This window comes from Misgurnus anguillicaudatus, chromosome 22 (assembly GCF_027580225.2).
Source record: "Misgurnus anguillicaudatus chromosome 22, ASM2758022v2, whole genome shotgun sequence".
NCBI lineage: Eukaryota > Metazoa > Chordata > Actinopteri > Cypriniformes > Cobitidae > Misgurnus > Misgurnus anguillicaudatus.
In genome coordinates this window covers 42,942,501-42,958,374 of record NC_073358.2, presented here as the reverse complement: position 1 = coordinate 42,958,374, position 15,874 = coordinate 42,942,501, and the positions used below count along the sequence as shown (strand labels likewise).

The following is a 15,874-nucleotide window of genomic DNA, read 5'->3' as shown; positions in this document are numbered from 1 at the left end:
TTTAGTCTATATAGCTAATTTTGCTCTTCATGACAACTGTGAGGGGTGTGGATTTTTTTGTAACTGATCCATTAAAATTATATTAAGCCTTAATGTTCTGCATAATTTAGGTAAACTGCCACTGTTGTCACTACTGCCGAGCTAGGCGGGCGTGGTTTTAGCAACTAGGCACCTCAGCTCCACCCACACCCCGCCTCTTTGCCCATTTTCAGTTATCTACGAGTGATGCACGTTGATGCGCTTTCAAGATGTTGACGGAAGGCACAGCCTACTTTAAGCTATAAAAAAGCTCTTCACAAACCTATAAGTGATGTCACAGACACTATGACCATATTTTTTCTGGTTTTTAAAAGTACTGTATGTCCGTCTCTGAAGATCATGAACAGCTGGCCAAAGTCAAAAAGTCTATAACTCAGATTATCTGGAAGTGCTGGAAATTAGTAAACCACGTTTCTTTGTTTTAAATGGCTATTTATCCTCAATGAGAAATAATTTGCCATGGCAACTAAGTAAGATTACTATGGTAACACAACCTTGATTGTTGCATGGTTTTCATGATACCGCCATTTGACGCCTTATGTGTATTTATTTTAGTTTGAAATGCTGGAATGTCATGTGATGTTTCTGGCTAGGTTAATTCAAAGACATTAGTTATGTTGGGTAAATATCAGTTAAATAATTATAAACATTATCAAAATGAAGCCACGTTTTATTCTTGGTTCTGGAGGGCAGTTTTGTAAAGGAGTGAAGGAATTAATGACTTAGATAATTTGTTGTCTACCTGAATGCTAGGCACGCGTCTGTTTATTTTGTTGAGGTGAACTGACAGAACAAATGAGACAGAAATTGGCCTTTTTATTTTTTTAGTCCAATGAATATGAATTAGAATTACTCGATGATGTGGTAACCATTAATATCTGTCGTCTACTGTAGCTGTAGCTTTAAAATGGTAAAATGAAATCAGATTGTGTGCTGTACTCAAGGAATGTGTAAAAGTGCTTATACTTTTCATAATCTAGTTTTGAGAATTGGTGCATCAAAGTTTGATTTCAGTCATTGATTTACCATTGATTTCAATCTTTGACATGATATATTTAAAGATTTCAAGGTTATGTTTTTCCCAGAATTTTCTTTACATTAAAAGGGGCCATGGCACAAAACTTTTTTAAGATGTTAAATAAATCTTTGGTTTCCCCAGAGCAGATATGTGAAGATTTAGCTCAAAATACCATATAAATAGTTTATTACAGCATGTTAAAATTGCCACTTTGTAGGTGTGTGCAAAAATGTGCCGTTTTGGGTGTGTCCTTAAAATGCAAATGAGCTGATGAAATTCAAACACTTATCACAATGATGGTGGTTTGTTTGTTTTCTCTCCACTAAATGGCAGTGCTGTGGTTGGATAGTGCAGATTAAGGGGTGGTATTATTATATTAAAACAAAGCTCATTATGACATCATAAGGAGAGCCAAATTTCAACGACCTATTTTTTCATGTGCTTGTAGAGAATGGTTTACCAAAACTAAGGTAATGGGTTGATCTTCTTCACATTTTCTAGGTTGATAGAAGCACTGGGGACCCAATCATAGCACTTAAACATGGAAAAAGTCAGATTTTCATGCCATGGCCTCTTTAAGAAGATTTTATAAATCATTCAAAAAGGACTTTCGCTGGGTTTTCAATGGCTGTCAGACGCATAATGAATCTACTACTAACTGTAAACACAATGTTGTCCCTACAACGGCTCCTACAAAGACACATTTATCTTCACAGTTAGCTTTCATTTTGCAGGCATTTTCTCCTTCAAAATAAGCTGCAGTAAACTAATTGAAGGAATGGTCCTGCTGCGGTAATCTGCGGTTAAGGGACTTTCAAGGGCAAAATTCAATTTCAATAACTCATTTGTAGCCATGACCCATCATCACAAAACTCTACCATAGTTAGGTCACAAAAAAAAAAATAATTAAAGACCTAAAAGGTTCATTTTATTATGAATAATCAAAATAAACAAATGTTGAGTAAATTTGACGTGATTGTCAAGTAGCCAATAAGGTAGTCCATACTTGAAATGTGACCTCTGTATTTAACCCATCCCAGTGAGTAGTAAATACACGCACACACTCAAAGGCACCTCAGTCGCAACCTCCTAGCTGTGAGACTCAATCCAGCGACCTTTGGGTGACAAGCCCAACTCTCTAATCATTGGGCAACGACTCCCCAGCTATCAGCAATGATTATTAGTGTAAATACAGCAACATACAACATCAATATCAAATCAGCTGATTAAATGCAGGCTTTTTTATAATAGTGTGTTTATACATCCGGTGTTTTATGCTAAGCAGTCTGTCTAAAAGCTACTTGGCAGGCAAGATTTTAATCCAAGCCTCCATCTGTACATCAAACAACCTTTTTGCATAATAAGAGTGCTGCTGTTGAGTACAAACAGTGCCAAAAATCACAGCTTTGTTAACGTTTACGTTAGGACATCCTTGACCTAAGCATATGATTTATTTTTTTATTCATGAAAGTATTCGAGAACAGGAGAAGGGATCAGTTTTGTCCCATGGGATTATGGCTGATTTTTCAACAGTGGAATGATATATAGAGGTATATGTTTGTTTTTTTGTATGCTCATTGTGTAAATTCCATATTTTGTCTGAACGGTGAAGGTGAGCAATGTCACAACATCGCATACTTCCCAGAAGTTTCATCTTCTGTACTATTTATTACATGATAAATGACTTTTTCAACTTAAGAATGATTACTCACTTTGCCTACTAAAGGCACTTACTGTAACTGTGGTAAAGTCACTAACATATTGTCTCTAAATGCCGGTTATTATCGGAAATAAGACATCAGTGTTGGCTTTAATTTAATTACTAAATTACTACTAAAAAACTAATAGTAACTGCATAACTGAAATAAGTAGTGATGACCACCCTACTGAAAAATCCAGCCAAGACCAGCACAAGCTGGTGAGCTGGTTCCAGCTGGTCTCCAGCTTGGTTTTAGCTGGTTTTGCTGGTGTAGGAAGCTGGTCTAGCTGTGTTTTGGTCACTTTTTAAGCTGGTCTAGCTGGACTTAGCTGGTCAGGCTGGAAGACCAGCTGGCCCACCAGCATGACCAGCTTTGTCAGGCTGGGAGGACCAGCGTAAACCACATTAAACCAGCTAAAACCAGCTTATGCTGGTCTTAGCTGGATTTTTCAGTAGGGCAAGCCTTTACTAGGTTTTAGACACAATTGTTTGTTTAGACTGCATAAACTATAACATATGAAACACAGACCAGTACATGTAGGCCATTGTTACATTTTCTTCTAATTTAGGACAGGATATATTTATTTATACTCTGGACCGGACGGACATTAATATCCTTCAGACTTCTCATCACTATGCCCATTACAATAGTCTTCCTACAACAAAAAAAAACCCTAGAGAGATGGCAGAGGAGGATGTGTTTCTGACTCTTTAATAGAGGTATGCACTGAATACTAACAGGACAAAATCAAAGACCTGCAAAATGACATTGGGTGAAAGTCACCAAATATTTTCACTTCTCCAAAGTTGTACCTCTCTATGTATATTCCTACAGCTGTGATGGCACTAGAAGGTGTGGATGATCAACCAGATCTGTAGTTTTGACACCTAGGGAAGTGTTTGATAGGGTGGTGATTAGAAATTGAGAAATGTTATGTCTCACACTACTGGATATTTAGCCCAACTTTACCCCGATTTTCCCCTCCCAAAAATCTGAGAGAATATCTGCTTGTGGACCTCGATCGTTCTAATTTTCATGTAATGTGTGAAGTTTGTTAATAGTCAATTAATAGCTGCAATAATCAAATAAATATACAAAATCATAAACACAAGTTGTGATTATATTTATAAGAAACGTGTTTTGAAGATGTTTATTATGTGTTTTAAATTTGAAAGTAAAGGACATTACAATTAGGGCTGTGCAAAAAAAATATCGATACAGCAAACTATCGTGATACATTTTTCCGCGATATTGTATCGGTATTTCAATGTCTACTATCGATATTTAAAATTTTTAAAACTCTGTGTGCGTCAAACAACCTCCTCCGCCGCTGCTGTAGTTGTAACTGTCCAGTTGTCTGTCATATACCACCATTCGGCCAATGTCTCAGAAGTTAGCGCGAGTGAGAAAATGGCAGAAAGCTTTCAAAGCCGACGTGTGGAAGCACTTTCATCTCTCTTTTGTTACATTTTTGATTAAAAAAAGTTTTGCAATGTATCGCAGCACGCAACGAATTGTATCATATCATGATACGTTGTATCATGCCCGATGTATTGTGATATGTATTGTACCATGAGGCCCTTGCCAATACCCAGCCCTAATTACAATATTTATTTGTTATATTGCTGGTTGCTTTTCTTTGATGACATTTACGGCGTTCCAAATAAGTGATTTTTGTCAGTGAAGTCTACTTCAATGGATATCCCGTGCTCAGGTATTAGGGAGTGTTGAACACTGCATATAGGGACCAAATAGTGGTGAAACGCAACACATGTTCCGTATTTTCCGGACTATAAGTCGCTCGAGTATAAGTCGCATCAGCAAGAGGAAAAAACATACAAAAACACAAGTCGCACTGGACTATGCGTCGCATTTATTTAGAAAATGATTTCACAAAATCCAAGCCGAAGAACAGACATTTAATCTGGAAAAGCAAGTTATTCAACTAAAGAATAGCACAGAACAGCAGGCTGAATAAGTGCCCGTACATGTTAAAGTGACATAAACAGTCATTTACACGATACACAATAGCATACAGAGCATACCTGAGAGGCTGAATATGCTAAATCACACGACAAGCCAAATCAAAAAGTTCAAAAAGTTCCAGAATTTATTCCGCATCACTGAATTCATTGAATTACATAAATACAGGAGCAGCATAGAGCGGACTCTCGCGGCTGTAGACGGTAATGGTTTCTCTTGGTTCATGTAAAATAATTTCAACGTATAAGTCGCACTTGACTTCCAGGACTGGCCAAAATATAAAAAGTGCAACTTATTGTCCAGAAAATACACTAATACATTCTGTAATAAATACCTCACGGGTATCACACATGCAGAATATGTTCTGCCATCTGTTTGGTGTGTCAGGGCAACTTTGAGCCCAGACATAGCCCAAAACTTCACAGCCTTTGGTACTTTGTTGCCGTTGGTTAGGTGTGGACATAAATATTTTTCCCCAAATCCATTTTTATTAGAGAAGAAAAAGACCATAGAGTGAAACAAGACATATAACTAACATAGCCCTTAAAGAAATCAGCTGGCAGCACCAATCGTCCGATTCACGATTTTAGATTTCTCTTGGTGTATAAGTGTGTATTAGTACATTAACGATATGCAAAAGATACAAATCCCAAAGTAAACAATAACGAGAGTTATTGTCTCCAACGAAAATCTCCTTTCTTGTACTACAACAAACACACGAATTGTAGGCAACAGTTGCTTTCTAGGATTGGTGATGTAGACAAGACCGACATTATCATAATTCCTCCCGCTTCGGACTCACAGCCTGCAAGTTAACTCCTATTAGCTTTGCATTGTGACCGAATCTTTCAAACATGGTAAGGAGCGTCACATTTCCGGCTGACGTCAGAGGTATTCAGGCCAATCACAACATACAGACATTCCTTCCAGCTATTTGGGGTTAGAAAGAACCAATAAATATAATAACCAAATATCTTTTTTGAACATGAAGCCATGCAATTGTCCACGTTTGTGTAACAGGTTCCAGTTACACAGAATTAAGTATCATGGTGCAAACAGCAAAAACTGTGATGTCCTTGATGTAGACACACCAGGTCTTAGGAGGTTAAGAATTTTTTTTAATAATAACAATTTAGCAATGCCAAAAATGACATGAAACATCTGTGGCATGCGTGTTGCAACACATTGGACCCAGCGACAAGATGATTGCATAGGGAGAAAAATAAGACCGAGTTGTAGGAGAGATGGAGTGTGCACGATTCTCCGCAAGAGGGAGGAAAAGAGAGAGTAACAGATGGATGGAGAAGTGAAGTGAGAGAGAGAGAGAGAGAGAAGAATTGGTAAAAGTACATACACACAGCTGAGGGTGGATGTGTTCTTAGCAACAAGCCAGAGGAGTGTAGGAGGGAGATATAGGAGAGATAGGAGTGGATAGGAGTGACACAAACGCGTGTTAAGAGGAAGAATTGCCTCTAGATTTGAATGAATTGCAGTGTGTCTGTGTTCATTTAACGGTGAAGATGACGGCGAGGAGCTTGTCAAGACCACAAAGACTTATTTAACTGTGAATAATAGAGAACGACAGCTACTGTTATCATTTTGAGTTAACTTGTTGGATTATCGTGAAAGCTGCACGGAGGTCTGGAGGATGTGGGCTTTTGGCTTGATGGAAGATGCTGTCATAATCACTGTGACATTTATTTTATCCTTGAACTTGATCAGCCCGTGTCTTATGGGCTTCGTACATGGAAATCGACATATGGATTCTTGTGTTTAATTACGCTGTTTTGGTAAAGTTACACTTTTTGCCTATATACACACCTGTGGTTTTACTGATCTGTGTATCTTCGATGGTAAGTTTGATGTTTTACTTCTTAAAAAAATTTAAACACATCTTGCAAGAATGTGCTGTATTGATTTTTCCAAAGTGATATTTAGATTAAGTAAAGTTAAGAAATAATCAAATAATTTAGCTTTCCCTCTCTTATCAAAGGTGCCAAATTGAATTGGTCGATAAGTTGGACTGTAACTGTAATTTAAAAGAGGAGTTTGCAAAAAATTATGTGTGTGTGTATATATATATATATATATATATATATATATATATATATATATATATATATATATATATATATAAATATATAAATATATAAATAAATAAATAAATAAATAAATAAATAAATAAATAAATAAATAAAAAAATAAAATATATATATATATATATATATATATATATATATATATATATATATATATATATATATATATATATATATATATATATATATATATATATATATATATAAATTATATTATATATAATTCTGAAGCTATCAGACCATGAATTGAATGATTAAGGGTCTGTTTTGGTGCTCCACTTTTAATACAGGACACATAAATATTATTAGTAGGAAAAAAATTTGGGGGGTGAACTCTTTAAAAACTCTTTAGTGTTTGTTAAGAAATTCAGATATAGACGTAAACAGCTGGCATGCTATATGGTGGCAACAGGTTGTTGATCCAATACCACGATTTGATTTAACTTTCTATATGGAAGATTACATTTTTACTTGGTCCATGCAAAAGACTCCCCGCATCACAGCTGTTGTGTTTATCGATCAGCTGTCAGAGAGGTGGATGTAGATGTTGAGCTTTATTTACTATGTTTCAGTCTCCTATAATGCCAAGCTCTCAATCTTCTATGTACGTATAATATGACCTTTTCGTGAACAATCTACTGTGAACAGACTGATCAGTAGTCTTGGCTTTGGCAGGCAGAATGTGGAGTCAAGGAAAATGATCTTGCCTTTGGCTGCACTGTATTTTCGCATGTGTAAGTGAGTTTAGTTTTGACCCATGTGTTGAGCGCCTGAAATAAGACCTTGTAATCGCTGCTAACAGAGTGCTTGGATACAGCAGGAGGTAATGCACTACAGTTCTTATTGAGTTTGAAATATATTAAGTACACTATTTTACCATCACGTTTACTTTACTGTATCTTTCCAAGATTTGATTTGATGTTCTCATTATAGCAGAGCTGCACCTTGCACCCGATGCCTGGAAATTGCATAATGCAAGTTAATAAGATTGCAATTTAAGAATATCTGTGTGCAATAAGCACTCAAAGCGATGCTCAAAATCATCTCGTTCGTACCAAAGCTGTTATGTGTTGCTGTTCTCATTGGATTTTTTGTGCACTGAATGCTGACAGGGTTGTTTATAGTATACACAAAATAAAAGATCCATTTCTGTAGATGGCTGATGAATAGATCTGCCAAGGACAGTCAGTGGATCATGTGGAGAAAGTGTTTTTTTAAAGGCTATGTATTAGGTTTGATTAAAAGGTCACACCACTTGACTTGTCTGGATGAAAAGATTATAAGAAAGCGAACTGCAGAGATTAATGTGAAGAATTGTATAATAAGGTGTAACAAGGCCACATGTACAGTAGTGACAGCAGAATGATAAGGGTTAAAAGCTTTGTAAAAAAAAAAAATTGAAACCTTTGGCTTTTATCACACCTGCAAGCAGTTATTATGCTCCATGCATGCTACATACATACAAACAAAACGAGAAGCAGCGTGCAATGCTGCGAGCAGTAAGCTCTGTGCATTCTAAGTAGTAATTAAGTAAATTACAGACGAAAAAGTAATTAAAAATGTAATGTTAGCCATTGTTTAGTTAGGGATTAAGAGTTGAAGTTAACATGTTTGCAACCATAATCTCGAGTTGTATCAAAAATGTTTTGGAAAAAATTGGTATCATTTATTCAGGTACTATTGTTTGTCTGCTTGTCTATAAGCAGTCACATAATAAGAGCGACTCAATCCAGAATCACACCTTTTTCATATCCACAAGACTCTACAAGTTGTTGCTGGTGTAATCGTCTCGTTTAAATTGTAATACTCTCTGATGCGTGGGAGCAGATAACAGTAGTGGTAAAGTGAGGAGAAACGCAGTATAGAATACAAAAAATAGATACTATAATAGAAATACATCAACAAAGGAAAAAGCAGGATATGTGCAAGTAATTGCCATGTGTATTTGGAGAAATCTTTAAATCTGAGAACCTTAATGCAGGTAGCGCATGGTTTCCATAGCTACTGTACCTGCGTCACATGATTTTCCTCTAACATGACATTTTCTCTGCTTAATTTACGCATGCATGGTTCTCCAGCTCAGCTTAAACACTGTTACTTAAGAAAAAACAATATGAACATTTCTAGGATAAGTAAAACATTAATTTCAGATAATTAAGGATTCAATTTTTGTATTAAATTTCAAATTCTTTTTGGTTCTCTGAAATTTTCCGTGGCAACCTTATGTAGGGTGAATATATGTAGACTTTTTGACATTGAGAGGACTGGTGAAACCTAATGTACCTAAATTCACCCTATATATGTTAGTATTAGTGCTGGGCATAGATGAATCTAGATTAATCTCATACAAAATAAAAGTATTTTTGCATAATATATGAGTTTGTGCTGTGTGTAAATATTATGTTTCATTTTTATATAATTTTTATTTATATATAATATACGCACAACCGGCACAACGTCATAGAATGTCTCAAAGCCATCCTATTGAATATATAAAAATATAAATAAATATATATACACATGTAAGTGTTTCTTAAATACATACATGAATATATGTGTGTTTAAACTGTTTATACATAATAATTACACACAGCTCAAACTCAGATATTATGCAAAAAAAACTTTTATTTTGTATGTGATTAATCTAGATTAATCAATGCCCAGCACTAGTTTGTATGCATATTTTTATGCATTTTACTGCTGGCTGTTGCCATGGATTAGAGAGAGTGCACTATTTGGTCATCTGTTGCACTTATTTATGTTTTTATGTTTTTTGTTTCAAGGAAACTATGGTTGCTTCTCAGTATTTTTACGTTTCTTTTTTGAAATTTCATGTATTTTTGGGGTTATTTTGTTATCAAATCCACTTAACTGTAATTGTTCTGCTGAAGAGCCTTTCTATTATAGTTGTGGCATGCGTGAGCCTTTGTATGTTTGTGTATATACAGTGGTGGCCAAAATTGTAAGAAGACCTGACAGATATGAAAATCTGAAGAAAAAATGTTTGCCTCCATAACTTTTTCATTTCGTAATGATGGTCGCACTAAGCACAACAAATATCAGATGAAGTGAGGGTTACTGTTTTTATCCAATTTTAACTTTAATATTTAGTATGTCCACTTTTTGCAGCAACTACAGCAGCACATCTCTCTGGCATAATGTGAATACATTTTCCTCAAAACTTCATCCGTAATGTTATCCCATGACTCAAACCAAATACTTTTATTTGATTGTACAAGTGCAGTTTATTTTCCTACTTGCCCCAAATTTGCTTGATGGGGTCTAGGTCTGGACCCCTGACGGGGGCAGTAAGGAAAATTACCTAAATCTTCGCATAATGGCTCTATTTAATTGTTTATAGTGCATATTGAAGACACAGTGGATGTGGTGGCCAGCATGTGGAGATTTATGTGATTTTCCTTGCTGGCCCCCTCAAAGTCCAGACCCTCAACCCCATTGAGCAAATTTGACTTCATTGTCGTGATAAATTTAATTCATAATGGCCTCAAAAAGGTCTTAAAATTATTTAAATTTGACTTTCTGAAACTTGAAGAAACCCTAATGTAAGTGTACATGCTTTTAATCTTAAATTATGAAGAGATGTGAAATGTGGCTTTCACAGTGGAAATAGATATAGATATAAGATATAATCAGTTACAGTTGTGAATATTTGAATGCATTTTGGTGTTGCTGTCAAATTGTCACAATATTTAGACACATAACATGCATACTTTGCCTGCCATTAATCAAAATGTGCTTTAATTTGGTACAAACACTTTGATAAGAGAGGGACGTACCAAGAAATTGAACTTGTAAGTGCATCAACTGGGGTTTACTTTCCCTTAATTAATGTTGGTATGGATTTATTTTTTTCATGTTTTTTCTTCATTCGTCATGTCCTTTTACTCAAATGCTTTCTTTCGACCCTGTGTAATGTGATTCAGCTCCACAGCTCAGGAGTTTTTGGAGGCTCTCTTCAGAGCAGAGAGAGCTAGCCTCTCCCTCCCCAGTCCCTTCAACCACAACAATCAGAGATGTTCTCACGGAATCGCTGCAATGGACAGGACAGCACAGGAGTCCCTCAATATCCCAGACCCAAAAAGAAAACTGGGGTGCCAAAAAGGAGGCAGCCTAATCCCAGAGTTGCTGTGGTGTTACGTGGGAAAATTCACCGTTTCCTCCAGGGCTCTGCAGATCATAGTGTCCAACATTCTGAGCTTTACAATGCTGGAATTGAAGAAGAGGGTGAAAATGGGGAAGAAGATGTTGAGAAGTTGCAGAATTGCTACAGGAGAGAATTAGATTCAGCAGAGGTTTGCTTTTCACCTCAGGTTCCAAATGGGCATGTTCGTGGAGCAGTTTCTGAAGCACCTTGCATTGGGGAGGTGGAGCTAAATCAAGAGGGAGGAATTAAGATTCCTTGTACTTTGCAGCACAACAGTAGTCAGAACCAAATCTCACCAGGGGGGGGACTTGGTGGGGAGTCTAAGAGACAGACAGACTCTTTGCTATACAGGTTTAATATGACAATTCAGGATAAAATTTTGGAGGGGAATAATGAGGACTATCAAGAGGAAGAATCAAGTGCTATCATTGAACACATCATAAAGGAATTGCGAGGGATCAACAAAATTCAAGAGGAGATTTCAGACTTAAGAGAGTACTTGTCATCTGTACGTGGTTCTGTTGAAGAGGTGTCCAGCTGTGTGGATGCTGTCCTAATGGAGATTGAAGGCATGAGATCTGGAACAAAATCTGGTGTGGAGACCTGGCCTGGGGCAACTGGTGGAACTGATGGTACCTCCCATCATCACAAATCAAACAATACCTTTACCCAAAGCTGTTCTAAGCCTTACATGGTTGAATCCTCTAGTAGCTGTGCTAATATACTCTCTGAATATAAAGTTCTTGATAGAAAATGCAAGAAATTGCCAAGCCAGGGGCTTGCATTTGGGGGTGTATGTCAGTCAGTAAGTTCCCAGTCCACATTTGCTGATGCTGAAACTGAATGCAGTGAACAAATTCTATTTGCACATGAAGCATCTGATCAGAGGTCAGAAGCACATCAAGGTACAGGGAGAAGGAAACTAAGCTTTGGTTACCTTGAGCGCCAGGATGGACAAGACTGTCCAAGCACTAGCTCACCCTCTTCAGGTCAAAGTTCCAAGTCCGAGTCTGATCCAGAAAAGGTGACCCTTGGGCATGGCAGCACTGGGATTAAAAGTCAGAGCTGGAACCCAGTGGCTTTAAAACACTTTGGAAGTGGAGAGATTGGATGGAGTGAAGAAGATATTTGCTGCAGACAAGGAAGTTTTGAAGAGGCGGAGTGCTGCACAGGTGAAGTGGGTAACTGGGACGAATTGAGAGCTGCGAGTACCGTCAACATCTCAGATCAGCTATCCATCCTATCTGGAAAGCACTGCAACTCCCCTTTTAGTACTTGCAGTACAGAGAATTGGAAGACATTGAAGCACTACGATGATGATATGCTCCCAGGAGAGCCTGGATTGGATTGCCATAATCGCACCAAGGTCTGTCCTCAGAGCTCTGTTTATTATACTGCTGCCATGTATGAAAACGAAAAGGTCAATGAGCAATCATTGAGTCTAAATAACAACCCAACTGGATTTAAAGCAGATGTCTGTGAATCTTCCTTGTCTGATAAATGCCCAGTTAATATTGGTTTTAAAAGTGAGTCAATAAAATGTGGGGTTGTTGAGCATTCCTGTAAAACATCAATAACTGACAGGAACCTTCTATATGAAGGCACTTTACTCTGTAATGTCCCTGATTTCGAGTCTGAATCTATTCATGCCAGTAATGTAGCCTTTAACGTAAAAAAGTTTGGCAGAGCAGTTCTTGACTTTAAAAGTGCTATGCGGGGAGCAATAAAGAAGCTAGATGGAACTAATTGTGCTTTGCCTGGAGAGGTCAATCCCCCCATATCCACATGTGGGAGGCAAAAAGCAGTAAATGTCCCTAATATCAGAACGCCAAATGGAGAGGCATCTCAAAAACAGGCATCCTGTGTGAAGACTTCACAAACTCTATATTCCGAGCAACATCAATCCACAAATACAGACCATGGCTTTGTAGATATACCTGATTACATATCTACTCAAGAAAAGCCAGAATCTGAGAATGTAGGACAGAGCGATAACTCTCCTCACCAGCGTAATGTTGAGGATTCAGAGCATCCAAAATCATCAGAGATGGACCGACCCACGAGTAATACATCTGATACATCTGAACATCTCACAAGTGCTGACTGCACAGATATTGTCCCACATTCTCTTTCACATGAGGAACTAGGAGGTGAAGAGGAACAGAGAACCCTAGCAGAAGAAACAGAGACTCCTACCGAGTCGTCTTCTGAAGTTGGTAGTAGTGAAGCAGAGCTTAGTCAGAGAGATGCACGTCGTCTGAAGTGCCTCAGGAGTTTCCAGCAGATCCTGAGGGAGAAAAGAGAGTCCAGAAGACACCTCAGTATGGTGACCATGTCAACATTTTCTGAGGATGATTTTAATCCAGGTACATGAGTTTGGAGCCCAAAGCCATTTACTTTTTTTGTGTCTCACTGATATGCATAGTTTTTTGTGATTTCAGTAACTTATTAGTAAGGTAGTGGTGTATTTAATTCCATTAAAAAGTAATTGACCTATGGCTAAGCCACGCCCCCAAACGTGATGAGCCAATCACAGTGCGCTCGGACATTCTCTGCTTCCAAGTCCATTGAAATGCATTGCAGATAGTCAGTTTTCATTCGTTTTTATATATTTTGTATTGTCATTTTAAGTTTAAAATGGTCAAACGGTGTGCATGGGGTACATGCAACTCCGACACTAGGTATCCTGAGAGGCAGGGCAACGTTGTGTATTTTTTACTCTTTACTATCTCAACAGAGATAACGTTAAGTGTGTGCTCTGGATTAAGTTATGCGGTAGACCACAACACCAACTAAACATGGATAAATTAAAGAAGGATGTCTACATCTGTTCTAAGCTATGTCAACAACATATTTGAATGTTATCTTTAACATTAGAAAACGTTAACGTTAGCTTCTAGCTGCGTTGTACATCATGTCACTTAGCTTCATTAACGTATCTGTAAATAACCGAGATAACAAATGTTATTTGTTATAGCAATGTTGTGCTGAATGATTCATGTAAATACTGTAGCACCAAACTAATGGAGAGATACTCTTGGTAAAGATGGTAAAAAGGCTTGCCCTGAAAACGTATGCAACTTAGACCACATTTAATTTGATCATGATGGCAACGAGATGCGTTTTATTGCGTTTACACTGTGACCTGTAAATTTTTGCCTGAAGCTGAAGCTTTTCATCAAACTTCTCAACAATAAAATTATTAAAGGAAAATTCAATTTTCTTAAAAGAAAAATCCAGATAATTTACTCACCACCATGTCATCCAAAATGTTGATGTCTTTCTCTGTTCAGTCGAGAAGAAATTGTGTTTTTTGAGGAAAACATTGCAGGATTTTTCTCATTTTAATGGAAACGATTGTCATTTTTGACAAGAAAAATAAAAAATATGCTCTTTTAAACCACAACTTGTTGACATACAACAACGTAGGAACGGTCCACTTTCAACACACTTGTAAACACTAGGGCGGAGTTTCGCGTTCGTCCTCTGTGACCTCTTGACGTCGTGACGTATTGCGTGGGGTCACGCTGGCGCATCACGACCGGATCTAGACGAGAAGTTGTGGTTTAAAAGTGCATATTTTTTATTTTTCTTGTCAAAAATGACAATCGTTTCGCTAGATAAGACCCTTATGCCTTGTTTTGGATTGTTTATAGTCCTTTGAAACTCGGTTGAAAAAAACTGTTAAGCGCTGAGTTAAGTATTAAATGTTGGGCTCTATTAAAGTCCATTAAAATGAGAAAAATCCTGCAATGTTTTCCTCAAAAAACATAATTTCTTCTCAACTGAACAAAGAAAGACATCAACATTTTGGATGCTATGGTGGTGAGTAAATTATCTGGATTTTTCTTTTAAGAAAATGGACTATTCCTTTAATATAAGCCTCCAATGCATAGTTAAAGCCCTTTTGGTGACTTTGAGATGATATATGAAGAGTTTCGTTGCAAAACGAGATAACCACCATTTTTTTAATTGTTCAGAAATCGCGTTTTTTGGTTGTGCATTCCAATTAATATCAATGCAACTGCAGTTGGTTTGTTTTGATTTAAACCTTCATAACTTAAAAAATACAGCTAAGTAGCACCGTAAAACAAAATAATAACATGATTACATAATAATAAACATGTTTTGACAAAAATGTTAAAAAATGGATTTATCTCGTTTTGCAACGAAACTCTTCATATAGTCTTTTTGTCTCCAAAATCATCAATTGTCTCCTGTGAAATGTCTCCTACTGTGACAGCTGCCATAGTGCCTATCATCGAATGTTGATTGTTTGTCCGAGTGAGTGGAGGGGGCGTGGCTTAGCCATAGGTCAATTATAGGAGTAGTTGGTCAGTCGAATGCGCATCAAATGTAGGATTGCGAAATTCTGGGAATTATGAAAACTTTCCATAGAAATTACACTGGATTATATGGGAATTGTGGCATGCAGATAAAGAGGGTCTTTTGTCGAGGAGGGTGATGGTTTTTATAAATTACCCCAAATTCAGGAATAATTTCCTTTTGAGTTCTTAATTAAATATTTCCAAAATTCCCGAACTTTGCAACTCTTATCAAATGTGTCTTGAAAACGTTTCACCAGTGATATGCTGTGTGATTTTTTTCTTCTGTACAAAACAGATGTTATTGAGGGAGATACTGCTATCTTGGGTAGTCAGTAAGTGTTTGGTTCTTTCTTGCAGATGGATTGGCAAGCACATTGCTGGGTGTTAAACAAGTCCTTTTCCCCAGGCTTAGGGCAAACTAATTACACTTATTGAATTGAAAACAAACCTGACATGAAAGCTAAAGTGTAGGCATAATTTAGGAGCCATTATAAAATTATGAATCCATGTCAATGAAACATTTATGAACTCTGTCTAGATCA

At 37.0% G+C, this 15,874-nt stretch overlaps 1 protein-coding gene across 5 annotated transcripts in view; it reads left to right on the top strand.

The window, feature by feature from the left end:
• Nucleotides 1–6,097: 6,097 nt before the first annotated feature.
• The window catches only part of LOC129439808 (protein unc-13 homolog B), a 73,028-nt gene continuing 63,251 nt past the window's right edge, over nucleotides 6,098–15,874 (top strand). For 3 of the 5 annotated variants that reach the window (XM_073860249.1, XM_055198626.2, XM_055198625.2), the window contains exons 1-2: nucleotides 6,101–6,593; nucleotides 10,784–13,370. In XM_073860249.1, coding sequence (XP_073716350.1) covers nucleotides 10,874–13,370 — 2,497 coding nt within the window. In that variant the 5' untranslated portion in view covers nucleotides 6,101–6,593; nucleotides 10,784–10,873. Of the gene's footprint in view, nucleotides 6,594–10,783; nucleotides 13,371–15,874 lie in introns of all 5 variants that reach the window. The other 2 variants (XM_073860250.1, XM_055198627.2) reach the window with 2 other exon arrangements.